Source organism: Daucus carota, chromosome 5 (genome assembly GCF_001625215.2).
Source record: "Daucus carota subsp. sativus chromosome 5, DH1 v3.0, whole genome shotgun sequence".
Taxonomy (NCBI): Eukaryota; Viridiplantae; Streptophyta; class Magnoliopsida; order Apiales; family Apiaceae; genus Daucus; species Daucus carota.
Genome location: NC_030385.2, coordinates 47,059,190 through 47,075,356, shown reverse-complemented (window position 1 = coordinate 47,075,356; position 16,167 = coordinate 47,059,190). Strand labels below are relative to the sequence as shown.

The 16,167-nt window shown below is 34.3% G+C and overlaps 4 protein-coding genes across 5 annotated transcripts; 2 read left to right on the top strand and 2 right to left on the bottom strand.

Annotated features, from left to right (window-relative positions):
* The first annotated feature begins 647 nt into the window (after positions 1-647).
* LOC108222293 (probable protein phosphatase 2C 43) lies at positions 648-3,512 on the top strand. The gene is made up of 4 exons (XM_017396213.2): positions 648-1,453; positions 1,948-2,312; positions 2,673-2,909; positions 3,000-3,512. Exons 1-4 carry the CDS (start codon positions 1,126-1,128, stop codon positions 3,270-3,272), a joined length of 1,203 nt encoding a protein of 400 aa, XP_017251702.1. The 5' UTR covers positions 648-1,125; the 3' UTR covers positions 3,273-3,512.
* Positions 3,513-3,613: 101 nt separating this feature from the next.
* LOC108223233 (actin) lies at positions 3,614-6,424 on the bottom strand. The gene is made up of 5 exons (XM_017397381.2): positions 5,776-6,424; positions 5,323-5,394; positions 4,832-5,225; positions 4,121-4,734; positions 3,614-3,934 (listed from the first exon to the last, which is right to left on the bottom strand). The coding sequence occupies exons 2-5, from the start codon at positions 5,380-5,382 to the stop codon at positions 3,869-3,871; spliced, it is 1,134 nt and encodes a 377-aa protein (XP_017252870.1). The 5' UTR covers positions 5,383-5,394; positions 5,776-6,424; the 3' UTR covers positions 3,614-3,868.
* Positions 6,425-6,569: 145 nt separating this feature from the next.
* Positions 6,570-10,990, bottom strand: LOC108223234 (protein NCA1). 2 transcript variants are annotated; one of them, XM_017397382.2, is made up of 8 exons: positions 10,803-10,990; positions 9,785-10,054; positions 9,434-9,662; positions 9,143-9,288; positions 8,845-8,932; positions 8,488-8,634; positions 6,984-7,133; positions 6,570-6,900 (listed from the first exon to the last, which is right to left on the bottom strand). In XM_017397382.2, exons 2-8 carry the CDS (start codon positions 10,039-10,041, stop codon positions 6,844-6,846), a joined length of 1,074 nt encoding a protein of 357 aa, XP_017252871.1. In that variant the 5' UTR covers positions 10,042-10,054; positions 10,803-10,990; the 3' UTR covers positions 6,570-6,843. The 2 variants fall into 2 exon arrangements, with proteins under 2 accessions (XP_017252871.1, XP_017252872.1); XM_017397383.2 differs by having other exon boundaries at positions 9,785-10,074; positions 10,803-10,953.
* A 2,464-nt stretch (positions 10,991-13,454) lies between these two features.
* On the top strand, positions 13,455-15,004 carry LOC108220765 (peroxidase A2). The gene is made up of 4 exons (XM_017394621.2): positions 13,455-13,774; positions 13,913-14,104; positions 14,206-14,371; positions 14,473-15,004. The coding sequence occupies exons 1-4, from the start codon at positions 13,559-13,561 to the stop codon at positions 14,889-14,891; spliced, it is 993 nt and encodes a 330-aa protein (XP_017250110.1). The 5' UTR covers positions 13,455-13,558; the 3' UTR covers positions 14,892-15,004.
* Positions 15,005-16,167: the final 1,163 nt, after the last annotated feature.

The following is a 16,167-nucleotide window of genomic DNA, read 5'->3' as shown; positions in this document are numbered from 1 at the left end:
ATTTTATCTTGTCATGTCAAGAAGTAACAAATCAGTTATCAATATGAACCCGTTCGCGCAAATTATGAATTTTCACGAACAAATTTATAAAGAACTTGACCGCCTGCTGAAACGTTTAATTATGTCGGTTGAGAAATATTGTCATGTTATGAATTTTCTAGATACACCTTATTTTTTGTAGCGATTAATTTAAGGTATAAAATTTATTTTTGAGAATCATATAAGTTAATAAAAATGTGCATCGCTGTCTATTGTTTTTTAAAAAATCACAAATATTTTTTGAAGTCGAAAAACAGAGTTACAGGCACAGGCAGGTACAGAAGTTTGGGACTATTTATATTACTCCCTCCGTCTCATTTTAGTTGTCACATTTTTATTTTTGTTGGTCAAATTGACTAATTTTTTATCAAAAATTATAAATCACTCTTTCATCATTTTAAAAAACTAAAAATTACATCTTAAAGTAGATTAAAAATTATTTCCAATGACATATTTTTCTTATTTCTTTCATTAATAAAATATTAATAAATTTCAGTCAAACTTTTTTTCCAATTTAACTAAGCAAACGTGACACTAAAATGGGATAGAGGGAGTATTCCATAAGTATAATCTAATATGATAGATGTTGATGGTGATATCAGGAGCATTCGTGAGTTTTGTGCTCTGTACACTCTTCAGTTTCATACTCATACACGCACTTCGTATTTCGTAATAGTCTCTTCCTCGTCTGCTAAAACCAACTCTTGCAAATCCTCTATCATCCAACAACTCTCTCTCTCTCTCTCTCTCTCAGTCTCTCTCCTTTCTCTCTGTACAGATCATAGACACAAACACAAATTTGTGCAACTCCTCTGTATATCCTGGGTGACATAGCCTGCCCTCATCTCTCTCTCTAGAGAGACCCTCTTCAGATTCATAAGTTACTACCACATGTCACTTCCTTCTCTCCATTTCCTTACATCAAGAACCCCGATTCTTGAATTTTTAATTTCACTCTTTCTTTTATGCATTGTTCCCTTCTTTGAAATTCTTGATCACAATTTCAAAAAAAATCATAATTCTCTATTTTAAGTCGGTGCTCTTAAATTAAAACTAATTAAAACTTTGAAAGGCAGATAATGCAAGATGTTTTCTTGCGTAGAAAAGTCCGAAAATTCGTTTTGGGGTCCAGTGAGGAATCTGTTTGGCCGTATGAGGAACAAAGATGAGGATAGTAGAAACACTAGTAAGAATAAGAATGGTGGTGATGATGACCCTCTTATGTGGTGCAAAGATCTTGAAAAACACTACTGTGGCGATTTCTCGTTTGCAACGGTACAAGCGAATCAGAATATGGAGGATTCCAGTCAAGTTGAGACGGGACCGAATGCTACATTTGCTGGAGTTTATGATGGCCATGGCGGCTCTAGAGCTTCCCAGTACATCCGAGATCATTTGTTTGCACATCTAATGAGTCAGTCCTTCTCATTTCATTTTTCTCTTTAATAATTTTCTTGATCTCTTTTCTTGAATTTTAGTAATACACACTTGACTGATTATCTTCTTAATTTCTCTATATTGCTTTTGATTAATGATGTGTATGTAACATAAAATTATTTTCTATTCTTTAATTCGAGTAGTTCTTATATGTTACTGACATAATTAAGCAGTTGTAGTCATTGATTACTGCAAGTGCTGTTGCTCCTGGTCGATTTGTTTCGTTTATGTTTGCATTCTCCTGGCCTCGACTTGACATGCAGTAGGGTTTGGGGTTATATTCCTGGACTATAGTATTACACCTGGTTCCGTCTCTGACCTTAGTTCATCATGTAATAGTAGTCGGGTTTTTTTCAGTGATCATACAGTTGCTATACTAGTAACTGAAATTGGAGGGAACATTTATGAAAAGTAAACGGCTATTCTCAATGGATATGTTTGTTTGTGTCTGTCTTCTGTTGCTTATCTCAGGATATCTCAAGGAGAATGGGACAATGTCAGAAGCCAATCTCAAGAATGCGTTTGCTGCAACTGAAGATGGATTTCTCTCTCTTGTCAAAATGGCATCCCGAGAGGAACCACTAGTGGCAGCAATTGGATCCTGTTGTCTGGTTGGAGTCATTTGGAATGACAAATTATACATGGCTAATCTTGGTGATTCTCGAGCTGTAAAGGGTTACTTTGGTGAGTCTAATGAAATCATAGCGCAACAGCTGACGGAGGATCATAATGTTAGTAGGACAGAGGTCAGAGAAGAACTCAAGTCCATGCATCTTGATGATTCCAGGATAGTTTATCAGAGACGAGGGGTCTGGCGTATTAAAGGAATGATTCAGGTTCTTTTTTATGTGGAGTAGTATTTTAAGTGAGTTGATTGTACTTGTGCTTAAGATTTAATACTGACTTGTATTCTTAAATGAGTTGATTGTAGTCCAACAAACCAAGTCCCTTATCGACTAAAAGTAGACTTGAAATTCTGCAGAATTATGAAGCATCTAATTTCAGTATACTGCAAAAGTTTATTATTGATTCCCCTGAACATATATGCAGAATAATTATCCCCATATTCTAAGTATTCGTGATCATCATATTTGTCTTCTTTTTTTGTAAGGGTGATGGTCATATTTGTTGATATAGTACAAAATTCCACTTTTATATAATTAAGTTTTCATAAATGTTGTCTCACCGCTGTCCAGGTATCTAGGGCCATAGGGGATGCATACTTGAAGGACCCTGAATATACGCTTGATCGAAAATGCTTGAGGTTCCACCTTTCAGAATCTATTCTCCGGCCAGTGCTAAGAGCTGATCCATCTACCTACACGATAGATTTACAACCCAGTGACAAATTTCTCATATTTGCATCTGATGGACTTTGGGATCAAGTGACAAATCAGGCTGCTGTTGAGATTGTCTACAATTATCCCAGAGAGGTGAGTTCTTTCTCATAAGATCTTTCATCATCTGTAGATCTCGATCTTTTTGGGCTTTATGGTCCCTTCTGAGCTGGGTATCAAACACAGGGTATTGCCAGAAGACTTCTTGAATCAGCTTTACGTGAAGCAGCTAGGAAATCTGAGACGACTTATGATGAGCTAAAGAAATACGCGAAGGGAATCAGGCGGATGTATCACGATGATATCACCGTCATCGTGATTTTTGTAGAAAATGAGTTGATGGAGAAGAAGGTTGACGTGCCTGCGATGTCTGTAATAGGGGGTGTCGCCAACATTGAACCATCGATGTTCAACATTCTGCAAGACACAAAACCCAATAGAAGTGAACCTGATGAATGAAGCAACTCTACTCAATGGAAGTGAACCTGATGAATGAAGCAGCTCTACTCAGCTGAACAGCTCAAACTGCCTGGATAAGAAACATGTTCACTAAAAGTTCATAAATCTGTAAACTTGTACTCCCTTCTGATGTTTTAATTCAATCATTTTCGTTTTTAAAGTATAATATCTTTTGAGGCACCTTTGTATGTTAATTCTTCGCATTCTTACTTAAACCCTGATATAATAGATGATTAAGCAATGGACTTTTCTTACTCACTCAAAATACTACAGTATTCATACAGAACTTTCATCAGAAGTTCAATAAAAACATTCAGCAAGGAATTACCATTTGATCGAAGTAATCAGATAAAAAATAGTATTAAATCACTGGATAATCAAAATAAACAATCTTCTACAAATTATTATTGACAGAAATTTTAATCTTGGTATGATCCAGCCTCCAGTAGTAGACGAAGAGACGGATTGGACCAGTAATATATATAACTGAAAAACAAGATAAAATAAGCCAGTGCTGCAAGGATTGTATCAGAAGCTTTTCCACATCCCAAAATGAATATAGCTCTGCAAACACCAGTTCTCTTAGCTTTAAGTACTTAGAAGCATTTCCTGTGAACAATTGATGGCCCAGATTCATCATACTCTGCCTTTGCAATCCACATCTGCATTTAACATTATCCCAATAAATTAACAAAAATTGTTTATCGAACAGTGATAGCAATTTGAAAAGTTGGGATTCTGTCGAAGCTGATTCTTAGGATAGAATGAACAAAAAACAATAAATGTATCTGTTAAGGAACTAAAGAGTGCAGAAATGTGTTTCATGATATAAAGGTTGACGTTATAACCTGCTGAAATGTGCTGAGAGATGCCAAGATTGAGCCTCCAATCCACACACTGTACTTCCTCTCTGGTGGTGCCACCACCTTAATCTTCATGCTACTTGGCGCCAATGCTGTGATTTCCTTGCTCATTCTGTCAGCAATGCCGGGGAACATGGTTGTTCCACCACTGAGAACAATGTTTCCATAAAGTTCCTTCCTAATATCCACGTCACACTTCATGATAGAATTGTATGTGGTTTCGTGTATTCCTGCAGCTTCCATTCCTATCATCGATGGCTGGAAGAGGACTTCTGGACAACGGAATCGCTCAGCACCAATGGTTATCACCTGTCCATCAGGAAGTTCATAGCTCTTCTCCACAGCTGAGCTGGTCTTTGATGTTTCTAGCTCTTGTTCGTAATCAAGAGCAATGTAGGCTAGCTTCTCTTTCATGTCCCTTACAATTTCACGCTCTGCTGTCGTGGTAAAAGAGTAACCACGCTCAGTCAATATCTTCATGAGAGCATCTGTGAGGTCACGACCTGCCAGATCAAGACGCAGAATTGCGTGGGGGAGGGAATAGCCTTCATAGATAGGTACTGTGTGACTGACACCATCACCAGAGTCCAGAACAATACCTATGAGGAAAGTGAAATACATCAGCTTTAATTTGTATTTGAACAATAGATCCTGAAACATAACATGAAAACTTAAAAAGTCTGGAGGACTGCTCACCCGTAGTACGACCACTAGCATAAAGAGAAAGAACTGCCTGGATGGCTACATACATTGCAGGAGTATTAAACGTCTCAAACATAATCTGAGTCATTTTTTCACGATTGGCTTTAGGGTTGAGAGGAGCTTCTGTCAGGAGAACTGGATGCTCTTCTGGAGCCACACGCAGCTCATTATAAAAAGTGTGATGCCAAATCTTCTCCATGTCATCCCAATTGCTAACAATTCCATGCTCAATGGGGTATTTTAAAGTCAAAATACCTCTCTTTGATTGAGCTTCGTCCCCGACATAGGCATCCTTTTGGCCCATACCCACCATGACACCCGTGTGTCGAGGACGCCCCACAATACTGGGGAATACAGCTCTTGGAGCATCATCTCCTGCAAATCCGGCCTGGTAACGTCAAAATCAATACATCAGTTAGTATTTGCCTAACAAAAAGAATAAAAAGGAATCTTATATAGAATAGTGGTGAGTTTTCAAGACTTGCCTTGACCATTCCTGTTCCATTATCGCATACGAGTGGTTGAATATCCTCGGCTTCTGCCATTTTTTAGTCTGTCTGCAGAAACAGCATCTATGATTCAATGAATTTATATGATATAAGTTTTTTCTGTGACATGGATGCAAAAACATTTCAACATCTTTTTCGTCTTATGGTCAGATTACATGAATTTTAAACAATAAATAACGCGAAATCGACAAAGCTTGGATCAACAACAATATTCCAACATGTTGAACAATTTACAAGCACGTGAAAAACAATACTCTGAAAATTATAGAACATTGTAATAAGAACACCTAATAGTCTGAAAATAATATAACATTATGATGAAAATGCAAATGCTTATAAATGGAAACATGCCTGATGGAATTTCTAATGAAAACACGAATGGATGAATAAAAGATAGAAACAATGAGCATGCATGATCAAATAACGTACCGAAAAAGAAAAACGAAACGCTGGGAGAAGATGAAGAAGAATGAGAAGACGAGGAAAAGTAAAAAAAAAGAAGATGAGGAGGATAGAATTGAAGAGGGGAAGGTCTCTTATCGTGTGGGAGACGCGAAAGCTGCGCTGCATCTATTAATAAACGGATGTCATGTTTCTGTTTCTCCTCCTCTTTCTTAGACTCAGACCGTTTCTTATGCTTATTCTCTTTCGACTTTGTTACGTGCCACGTCTAGATTGTTTCTAGATTTCCCACCCACTCCACTCTTTATGTACACTTCATTATCTTCATTACTTTACACAAAATGAATTTATTATCTTTAAATAATTGGTATTATTTAGCTATACCATTCTACGGGGTAATGTTTATCTATACAATAGATGTACCAAGTTAGCAGACAATGATTTACGCTACGAGTCTCGCTAAATAACAGATCCTGTTCTTCCAATATCTTTTAATGGCGTATGTTTATCTCTTAATACATTTCAACAATTAACATTATTTCCATATACGCTCTTGAATTTCTTCTTTCTAAATTTTACATTGTCATTGCAGACGGAAATACATGATAAACTTGCATTCTGCCCTTTTCCCTTTCGTTGGTTTATGGATGCCGAGTCCAAGAAGCTTAGTCACTTCATTTTCACTCATATTATTTACTAACCAATAGAAAATTCAGTCAAAGATTTGAATATATAATATATTTACTCAAAGCATAGAAACAGGAAACAAAGAGAATAAAACAAAGACAGACATTTATCAGCTGTAACAACACCAAACAACATATCCAAAATCAATCCTGCATTGCGACAATAGTGTTCTTCACACTTATTAACAAACCATACAATTTACATATAGTGGCACGTCTTCAACCATGAAAGATACGTTGACCGAAGCAGACTATGATACCCTAACAAAACTAGTTTCTATCACCTGTAACGACATGGGAACTTCATGTGTTTTATGCTTTACTACAAATAACAGCTTATATAACTCCCGACTCAGAGGTTGCTTATTTAATTTTACTTAATAATGGAACAAACAAGATCTCAGGAAGTTCAGTCGGTTTGTTTCTTTGCAACTTCTTTGTTCAGGAAGTCCAGCACAGAGAGACGCTGCAAGTGGAAACAAAATGTCAGCCACAAAGATTAATAATAGGGGAGGAGTGGGGTGGGGTGGGGAGGGGGTAAATACTTACCTTCTGTTCAAGACCAACTTCTTCAGTACTTAATTTCAAAGATTCCAGTAATTTAATGCCTTCTTGAAATTCATCAATAGCAGCATTCTCGTTTCCAAGATTTCTATCAACATCAGCAACTTTGGCGAGAGAAACAGCCACATCTATAGCCTGGAGTTTAGGTGGAAAAAAGTTTTAGCTCATTTCTACACTATCTAAGAAATTGTATGAAAATGCAGCAATTTACTGGTTTTATATTTACAGAAGCCAAGAAAACAATGTGTGATTTTCTTAAAAATATGTATTGAACAAATCGTCTCTCGACATAAGTGACCTTATCTGGATAAAATAACTACCGACTGTATCATGTTCCCTATATCACTTCATATAATATCTGTATGTGAAAAAAAATACGCGCAATCGCGCATGCAGTAGTAAATTTGCATGTATTTGAATCCAAGATCCTCTAATTCTATTTAATAGTTGTACAAGTTAAGAACATAATATTTAGAAGTACATCAACAAAGTAAGTTTCTAACATGCTGCTGCAGGATGCCAAATTTCTATTCCCTATACAAATTTTAAGGGTCATAAGAATTTCAAAGGCATATTGAAGCAGAAGAAATTAATTATTAGTTATATATACCTAATATTACTATTTAGATATAAAGTTAATTTTAAATTAAGGCAAGTAGAATAGTAGGAATATTCTAGGTGATACAGCAAACTAAGTTGGAAGTCAAAATTTTAATGATGATTAATTTTCCTTTTCATTAGGAATTTCCTCCCAAGTAATAGGAAATATATACACTCTAGTAATACAAAACATTAATTAAATCCAAATATTATGAGCTCAGAGGAATATAATAGGTGATTTATATACATCTGTTGATTCTCTGCAGAGAGAGGTTATATCTCCTGTTTTTAACCATTTTCTTATCCTTCTAGATCACATTATTATCAAGCCACAAATCCACAACATGCACACAACTTATTAGTAGAGCTGTAACAAATGCAAGATATTTCATTCTAGTGGTGAAAATAAAGGGATGAATGTGCCGAGATTTTAAGGAATCTATAGATTCGGCCAAAAACTTTATTAGAAAGAGTAAAGTTGGTCATGTCATCCACACACCTCACACTTTTTGTAAAACTATAAACAAAGTTCACAATACTGCCTCTGCTCCAAGACATTGAGATTTGAACCACTTTTGTTCTACTTGAAAGTGGGCGCACACATACATTTTATATAGGGTCAAAATTATGCTACAATCTATACAAACTTGAATACTTTCACATTTAGACTTATATTCACTAGCAATACAATTTTAATTTTTTTGTAGTAGGAATTTAGCAAAAAGTGGTTTATAAAAACATAAATATAAGATTCTTCAAGTATAAACTTAGGAAATCAGAAAAATCATGACATACCAACAAATTTTAGTAAATACACAAATACGTTGTACGAAGGCTTGTAGGCTAAATTCATTTTGTATTTGAAGCCAAGAGACACAAGTGTGCTGACCTGAGAGGGAACGCTAGAGGGATGCTTCATAGCATTCCGACGCATGTCCAAAGCTTGTAAATAGTATGATCGAGCAGCTTCCAAGTCTTCAGCATAATACTTCAGATCTCCAATTTTATTTAATGATATAGAGAGTGTATGTTTGATCTGCACATGATTGAGACGAAATAAGCAGGCACTCTAAGGGTAGAAAAAGAACTACTTTTGTAAAAAATGGTTCCGAATTAATTAACTACTTTGATGTTAACAAGCCTGTAGACAAGTAATGGGAAAATTTTAACTCAAAAAATATCAACAAATCGTATAAGAAAACAATTTAGACAACATTAATAATATTACAAATGCCCAGAAATATACCTCCAAATCATCTGCTGACACTTTAGATAGGAAGTTCACACTCTCTTCAAAATGACTGACTGCAGAAGTAGCATCCCCGGTAGCTCGACTGCATCGTACATAATATAATTACAGACACAGTCATCGTCTTTATTACTATGTTTTAATAATTAATTTGTTTGCTGAATAAATATTCCACACATAATGCATGTAATTCAGTTAAATACTTCTCACTAACTGAGAACTTGTTTAGTAGAGTAGCAATACATTCAGTAAGCGCGACATATATATATATGAAAGGATCAAGGAAATATCAGACCAGCAATCGCCAAGCATGCCCAGAACTGCTCCTAGCTGTGAGCACAACTCTGATGTGTTCCCCGATCTTCCTAACTGCTCTCGAATATCTTCCGCACATAGATTAAGTCTAGATTTAGCACTTTCTACATTATTAGCACGAAATGCCTACATGAGAAACAAGAAAACACAGACTAAGCACTCAAATCAAGGAAGAAATATGATATCAACTAATAAATCCATAATCTGAAAGTCAACAATGAATAAGTACTACAAGACTGGTAAAAGAAGCAGGGACATGTTACAAACTCACCCTCATTGCATGTTGCACCAGAAAAGTGCCTCTTTCCAGGGACACGTCCTCATATACCACTGTCTTCTTTTCACCTACAACTTCATTTCCTTCGGTATCAACTTGACGTTTGATCCTTGCATGACCTTCAATGAAGCGATCAACAACACTCTGAAGATTTGTGTCAGGTTCGGTACTCTCGATGTCGGCGCCACAGAGAGGACAATCATTAAAGCGTGAGATACAAGCTCTGCAGTTCCAAATTGTGGGGAAATTTATCAGCATAAACTGAGAAATTAAAAGTTAATAGGAGTATGTAACTAGCTCATATCATTAAAAAAACAAATGAAGAATACAGAGAACTTTACTTACTTGCAGTACACATGTGAACAAGGAATGCATTTGCTACACTCAAAAAGAAGTGCCTTGCATATCATGCAGCTAAACGGTCCAATCTTGAAGGTTTCAGAATCATATCCCAAAGGGCATTTTGGAGAGATAGTGGCAGATTCAGTAGACTCTGGCTTAGATTTAGCCTCACACGCTGGATGCTGCTTATTTCCATTAGGTTTCTTCAAAGATCCATCATCAGGACGAGCAACTTTTGCAAAAGGACAGACAGGTTTCATCTTTGTCAACACACTGTAAATGAAAGGGCAAGCCTATTATTTACACGTATAAATTAGTAACCTCTTATTTTTAAGGACAAAAAAGGCATGTATGATGAGACACGAAGAAAGATTGCTGACAGCAGTGTCATAAAGAATATATAATTGGTCAAATACAGATACAAATATTATTTTTGCAAAAATTTAAGCTACATGGATAAAAAAAATCACTTATACTACACTTCCAAATTCAAAGCAAGTGCAAATGATCAAAGAAAAATTTGAAGTAATCAGTAGCAATTGCAAAAAAAAAATAAAAAAATCAGGGAGCTGCTAACCCTCAAATTAAAGTTACAATTTGTACGACATGTTATTCATAGAAAAACAGAGAGGAGGTTTTGAACATTTATTGATTCTGAATAAGATGAAGCATCAAACACACACACTGATCTGAAGTGCACAATGAGATCACAAGAGAAATAACAACATAAATAATAAATGACAATTACAATATAAATTGAATCTAGAGATTTATCAACAATCAAATAGATAGATAACCATAATTCTTGGTACATAGAGGTATATATAACCATATCTAACACCGTTCAAAGGCAATTGTCGATCAGAAAGTGAGATTAAAACAAGAAAATATCAAATCTTGAATAAAAATAACCGTTTTCAAAATCAAATCAAAAGATTAATGACCCTGATATCCAGTTCAAATCCAAATCAGCCCATGACGGATTAGCAATAATAATAAGAATAAGATGAGAAAAACAAACCTTGAAAGAGCTGCTATAGCTGTGGGTGTGTGTACGTATCCTCGATTGAATGATAGCGAAGAGTGTGAGAGAAATAAATGGTTCTGTTGCCCAGCTCTGCTCTCTTGGAGGAGGAGAGGATAAAATTATGAGACAAAAAATAAAGGAGATTTGACTACTTTTTGAGTTTTTTTATATAATAAGTAATTTAAATAACAAAAATCCGGGGGAGCTGTTAATTAATGCAAACTACAAGCAAAGATCCAGAAAATATGACATGTGCGATAAACTTTGAACAATAATATTATTTTTAATTATAAGAAAAATATTATTTTAGTGCAATTTTCTTATTTAATTGTACAAAAATCATTTTTTAATATCAAGTAATTATTTTAACACGAATATTATATTTATGATATATTTTAAATTTAGATATTATAAATAAGAGAGTTTTTGAACTTGTCGAAATCATAATTTACGTGATGATAAGCAGTCCATAGATTATCTGGGTCCACCCGGTCACAACAATTTAATTTGTAACCATACTCCCATCAAATTATTCAATTATTTGGCAGACAAGACTAAAGCCCATGTTCTTCCACCCACAAAGTAAGCTTTATGGTTCATGTAAGTTTGAAATTATCTTTTGTTTTTTCAGTGTATTGTTATTCTATAATTTTATTTTACACGTAAACTTATTATCATTCAAGTCAAATTTGCAATTTAAGATTAAAATAGAAAAGAATCGGTTAATCATTCTAGCTGGATTGGGCTAAAAGCTAAGCGGGCCTTTATAACGAGAAATGTAAGCTCTCAAGCGGGTCCTTATATCAAGAAATGAAAACCAATAATCGGGCCAACTCTGTCAAGTATGTTAAAAACTCTACATCTCACATGGTCTGCAGCGGCACATGTATTTCAATCGGCTCTCTTAGCCCATTTCCATAACTTTGGTATATTTCCACCATTTATTTTTTGTTTATTGAGGTTTTGAGTTATGAATTAAAATGGGTAGGGGTGAGCAGAAAAAACCGAAACCGCAAAAAAAACTTGAAAAAATTGAAAAACCACACCGAAAAAAATCAAACTGAAAATAAAACCGAAAAGAACCAAAATAAAAAATCGAAATTAGTGGTGCGGTTTTATTTTCGGTTTTATGCTAAAACCGCATCAAAATTAATCGAACCGATATATATATACATAGACACACACACATATATACATATATTAATAATGGTAATAAAACACCTATTCTACTCTTCTTATTTATGTACTTTCTCAAGATTTTTTATTTGAATTTCATGATTAGTTAAGTTTGGATAATTTTATTAACTTGACATCATCTAATTTCTTGTTGAAATATGTATGTTTTAATTTTTATTGTGTATTAAGTTTTTTATAGATGAAAGTCTGTAATATTTCCTATATCCTTGTGTATGGAAACACGAGTAACCGAACATACTGTACATGTTCATGGAAATTTTATATTTTTAAAAAAAATTTACTATGGACAGAAGTAGCAAAATACTAATAGTAGAAAAACCGAAAAAAAAACCGTAACCGACTAATGGTTAACCGTAACCGAAAAACCGTCTTAATTGATGTGGTTACGATTAATGATAATTAACCGCACCGAACCGCATTCAACGGTTGGTTACGGTTAATGTCCAGAACCGCACCAAACCGCACCATGCACACTCCTAAAAATGGGTATTCTAGATGATCGACTTTTGCTAAAGGCTAAGATATTTGTCAACAGAAACACTTGGGAAAAATGACAATCACATTTTATATACAATATGAATTAAACTTGTCCATCTATTCAAACTAAGCCATATTTCTACCTGTAACATATGTTATATATATTGCAACTTAAAAGAATAATATGTAGCTTCTGATTTTGACTTGAACAACCTGATTCTGCTGCATTTGGTTGTTTATACTAGTCATTTGTGTGGTTAGAAACTTAGAAATACCGAGTTAGGCCCATCAATCAGTGGTTCATGAATGACATGGAGCTGGCCATTTAGCTCGTAATTTCTTTCTCAGCCCGACTCCCACTAGTTCAAAATTATTTGGAAACAAAAATGTTATTATGCTAAAAATTATAGCTAGAAGATAAGTTGTCTAGCTCAAGATCGTTAATCATCAGAAAGATCCAACGGCTGAAAAAGATATGATCTGATAAGAGTGTATATTCCTCGATGCCGAGGGTTCAGCAGCTCCTATGATATATATTATCCCCTACTGTATCTTGCAGTAGAATAATGTTTTCTGGGATTGCAAACAGCAGAAGTAGAGTTTTGTGGGCTTTCATTAGTTTGCATTATCTTTATGAAAAAATGGTATACATGATCAAAGTAGAAAGTCTTATCGCCGTTGATTTCGTTTCTTAAATTTTGTCAGTCATGGAGATTTAAATCAGAAGCTAGAATGATCAACTCTTGGACAAAAGTGGGGTATGTGATTTGCAGAAGATAAACATGATACGTTATACATTTCCCTTTCGAAGACGATGATCGAGATGGTTTGCAGAAATTAAACATGAAACGTTATGCCCTAGCTAAGTGTTAAAATTTGTACACAGTTGTAGAAATATCATCTATTAATCAAATATGAATAAGCACATTTATTTTTATCAATTGTATATAAATACTGTGCTGAGTCTAGTCTACTCATCTTACCCTAAGACTTCCACGCATGCAAGTCTGTACGTAGAAACATAATTATTCAACACCCTTCACAACAAACCAAACTAATTACTAGTAGCCGCAGTAATGTTTCTGCATCAATATTTTTCTTGCTTTACAATATTAACCATTCTAAAAGCATTAGTTCATGTATCAGATGCTCAGTTGAGCACCTGCTATTACTCCACAAGCTGTCCTAATGTCTCCAAAATTGTTAGTAGTGTTCTTGAGGAGGCTTTCCAATCCGATCCTCGTATTGGTGCCAGCCTTATTCGCCTTCATTTCCATGATTGCTTTGTCAATGTAAGTTTGAATCACTATTTCAAATCACAAAATCTATGTCTGTCGATCATCTTTATCAAGCTAGCTAGCTTCCGCATCTGTTGCAACTTGAAATTCAGAAATACTTGTTTTTTCATTCTTCTTTTTTGTTGGGGACAGGGTTGTGATGGATCGCTTTTGTTAGACAACAGCTCATCCATCAAAACAGAAAAGGATTCGATTTCAAATGCAAACTCTACCAGAGGATTTGATGTAGTTGATAACATCAAAGCTGCGCTTGAAAATTCTTGCCCTGGTGTTGTTTCTTGTGCTGATATTCTTGCTATTGTTTCTGAAGCCGCTGTTTCAATGGTATGTATGTAACACAGTGTTGCATTTCAAAATTTTATATCAATATCCTCAGTTTCAAATGACAAATAATTTGTGTAACATACATATAATATAATATGCAGTCAGGGGGTCCTTCGTGGGAGGTACCACTAGGGAGAAGGGATGGCAGAAAAGCAAATCGCAAAAAAGCAGATGATTGTATTCCCAGAGGTTCTGATAACCTAAGCAACATCACTGCAAAATTTTCAAGAGTTGGCCTTAATTTAGTTGATGTTGTCGCATTATCAGGTACACTTTGATCATCTGTCTAATACACTATTTTTTATTCCAAAATCAAGACCTCTATTACAATTTTTGGTACCTAATTTCATGTTTGATCGCTCAACTAGGCGCCCATACATTCGGAAGTGCACAATGCAGAGTCATCAGAGGTCGGCTCTACAATTTCAGTGGCACCGGACAGCCTGATCCAACGATAAACACCAGCTACTTGAAAACTCTACAGGACAAGTGCCCGCAAACCGGCAACGGTCTAGGATTGGCGAATCTTGATCCTGTGACAAACTATACATTTGACAATCAGTATTTCACTAATCTGCAGAACCATATGGGGCTTCTCTCGTCAGATCAAGAATTGTTTTCGACAACTAACGCTTCCTCAATCGATATCGTCAACACATATAGCAAGGATCAAGCTACATTTTTCGAAAACTTTGTCAAGTCGATGATTAAGATGGGAAATATTAAACCTCTAACAGGGAAAAAAGGAGAGGTCAGATTAAATTGCAGGAAAGTGAACAACAAATGAGTGTGTTAACATAGACTAGTTAAAACTTTTTACCATCAGTGCAAATGATGTAATAAAGAAATAACTGTCTCAACAGTTTTATACAGTAGTAGTAGTACTGTTTTATTTTTGCAGGGGAGAACTGAAACCGGCATCATGCATTTTAATTTAAAAATATACACTATCGCAACAGAACCGACCGTTCGATCAGTTGTGTTTCAAAATTCTCGATTAGATTTTTTCTTTTCTTTTTTTGCCAAAAAATTCCCGATTAGATTTTGATTACAAAACTATTTAACAAATATATAAAACATTCAATACATGCCATACTTATACTTGCATAGTTGCTTTTTTTAAAAATAAGTTAAAAGCATTTATAAATTTATAAACTTATAAATAAATTAATAAATGCTAGCATGACCTTTTGTTTAAAATTTAATTTTATAAAAATGTATGATCATTTTAAAAATTAATTTATTATATATTATTGTCATATTAATATTTTTTATATTTGATAAGTTGTAATTGTCGAAAAATTCAAAACACATAAATTAGAAGTTATTTTAAACACTTTTTTAAACTAAGTAATTACCTGACCAAATCATCTGAATATTTTTTTTTTTTGACAAATATGGCTACCTTACATATGATGAGTATCTGTTTTACGAAATTTTCTGGATGAGCCAAGATCGAATTCAGGAGGATAAACTTTTTACCCTATCCAATCGTGCTCAACCATCAAGATTTTAATTTGCGGGCAAAGAAGTTTAACGAATTCATACATGTCACAGACTCACACCTGTTAAACACATACCTATACAAGGGAGTAGGGACCCCTCCACAGAAGAATCTCAGCAAGGATAGTTGGTGTATATATATTTTTATGATTGTTTGTGTTAAGTTGGTTAGAGAATGGATAAAGTTTAAAGTAATCATTATTTGTACAGGAGTAACCTTGTAAATTTGTATTTAAAATTATAATTCATAATTTTTTAAATTAAATAATACATCCTATAAAATAAAATTTACAGAGAAAATATCAAAATTTTAATAGGACATCCTCCTTATCTATAATATTAACATCATCTTAATAATTTAAAACGTATTAAAATTTTGACTGAAATAATTTTGCAAATCACAAAGTTTATGCGTATCAATAATTTAAAACGTATTTTTTTAAAATTATAATCAGTAATGTTTCATAGATTTAGTCATCACATTTTTCACGTAATTAATAATTTTTATTAACTGCCTTTATCTATAATAACACTCTTTTCTTATTAATTTATAAATATAA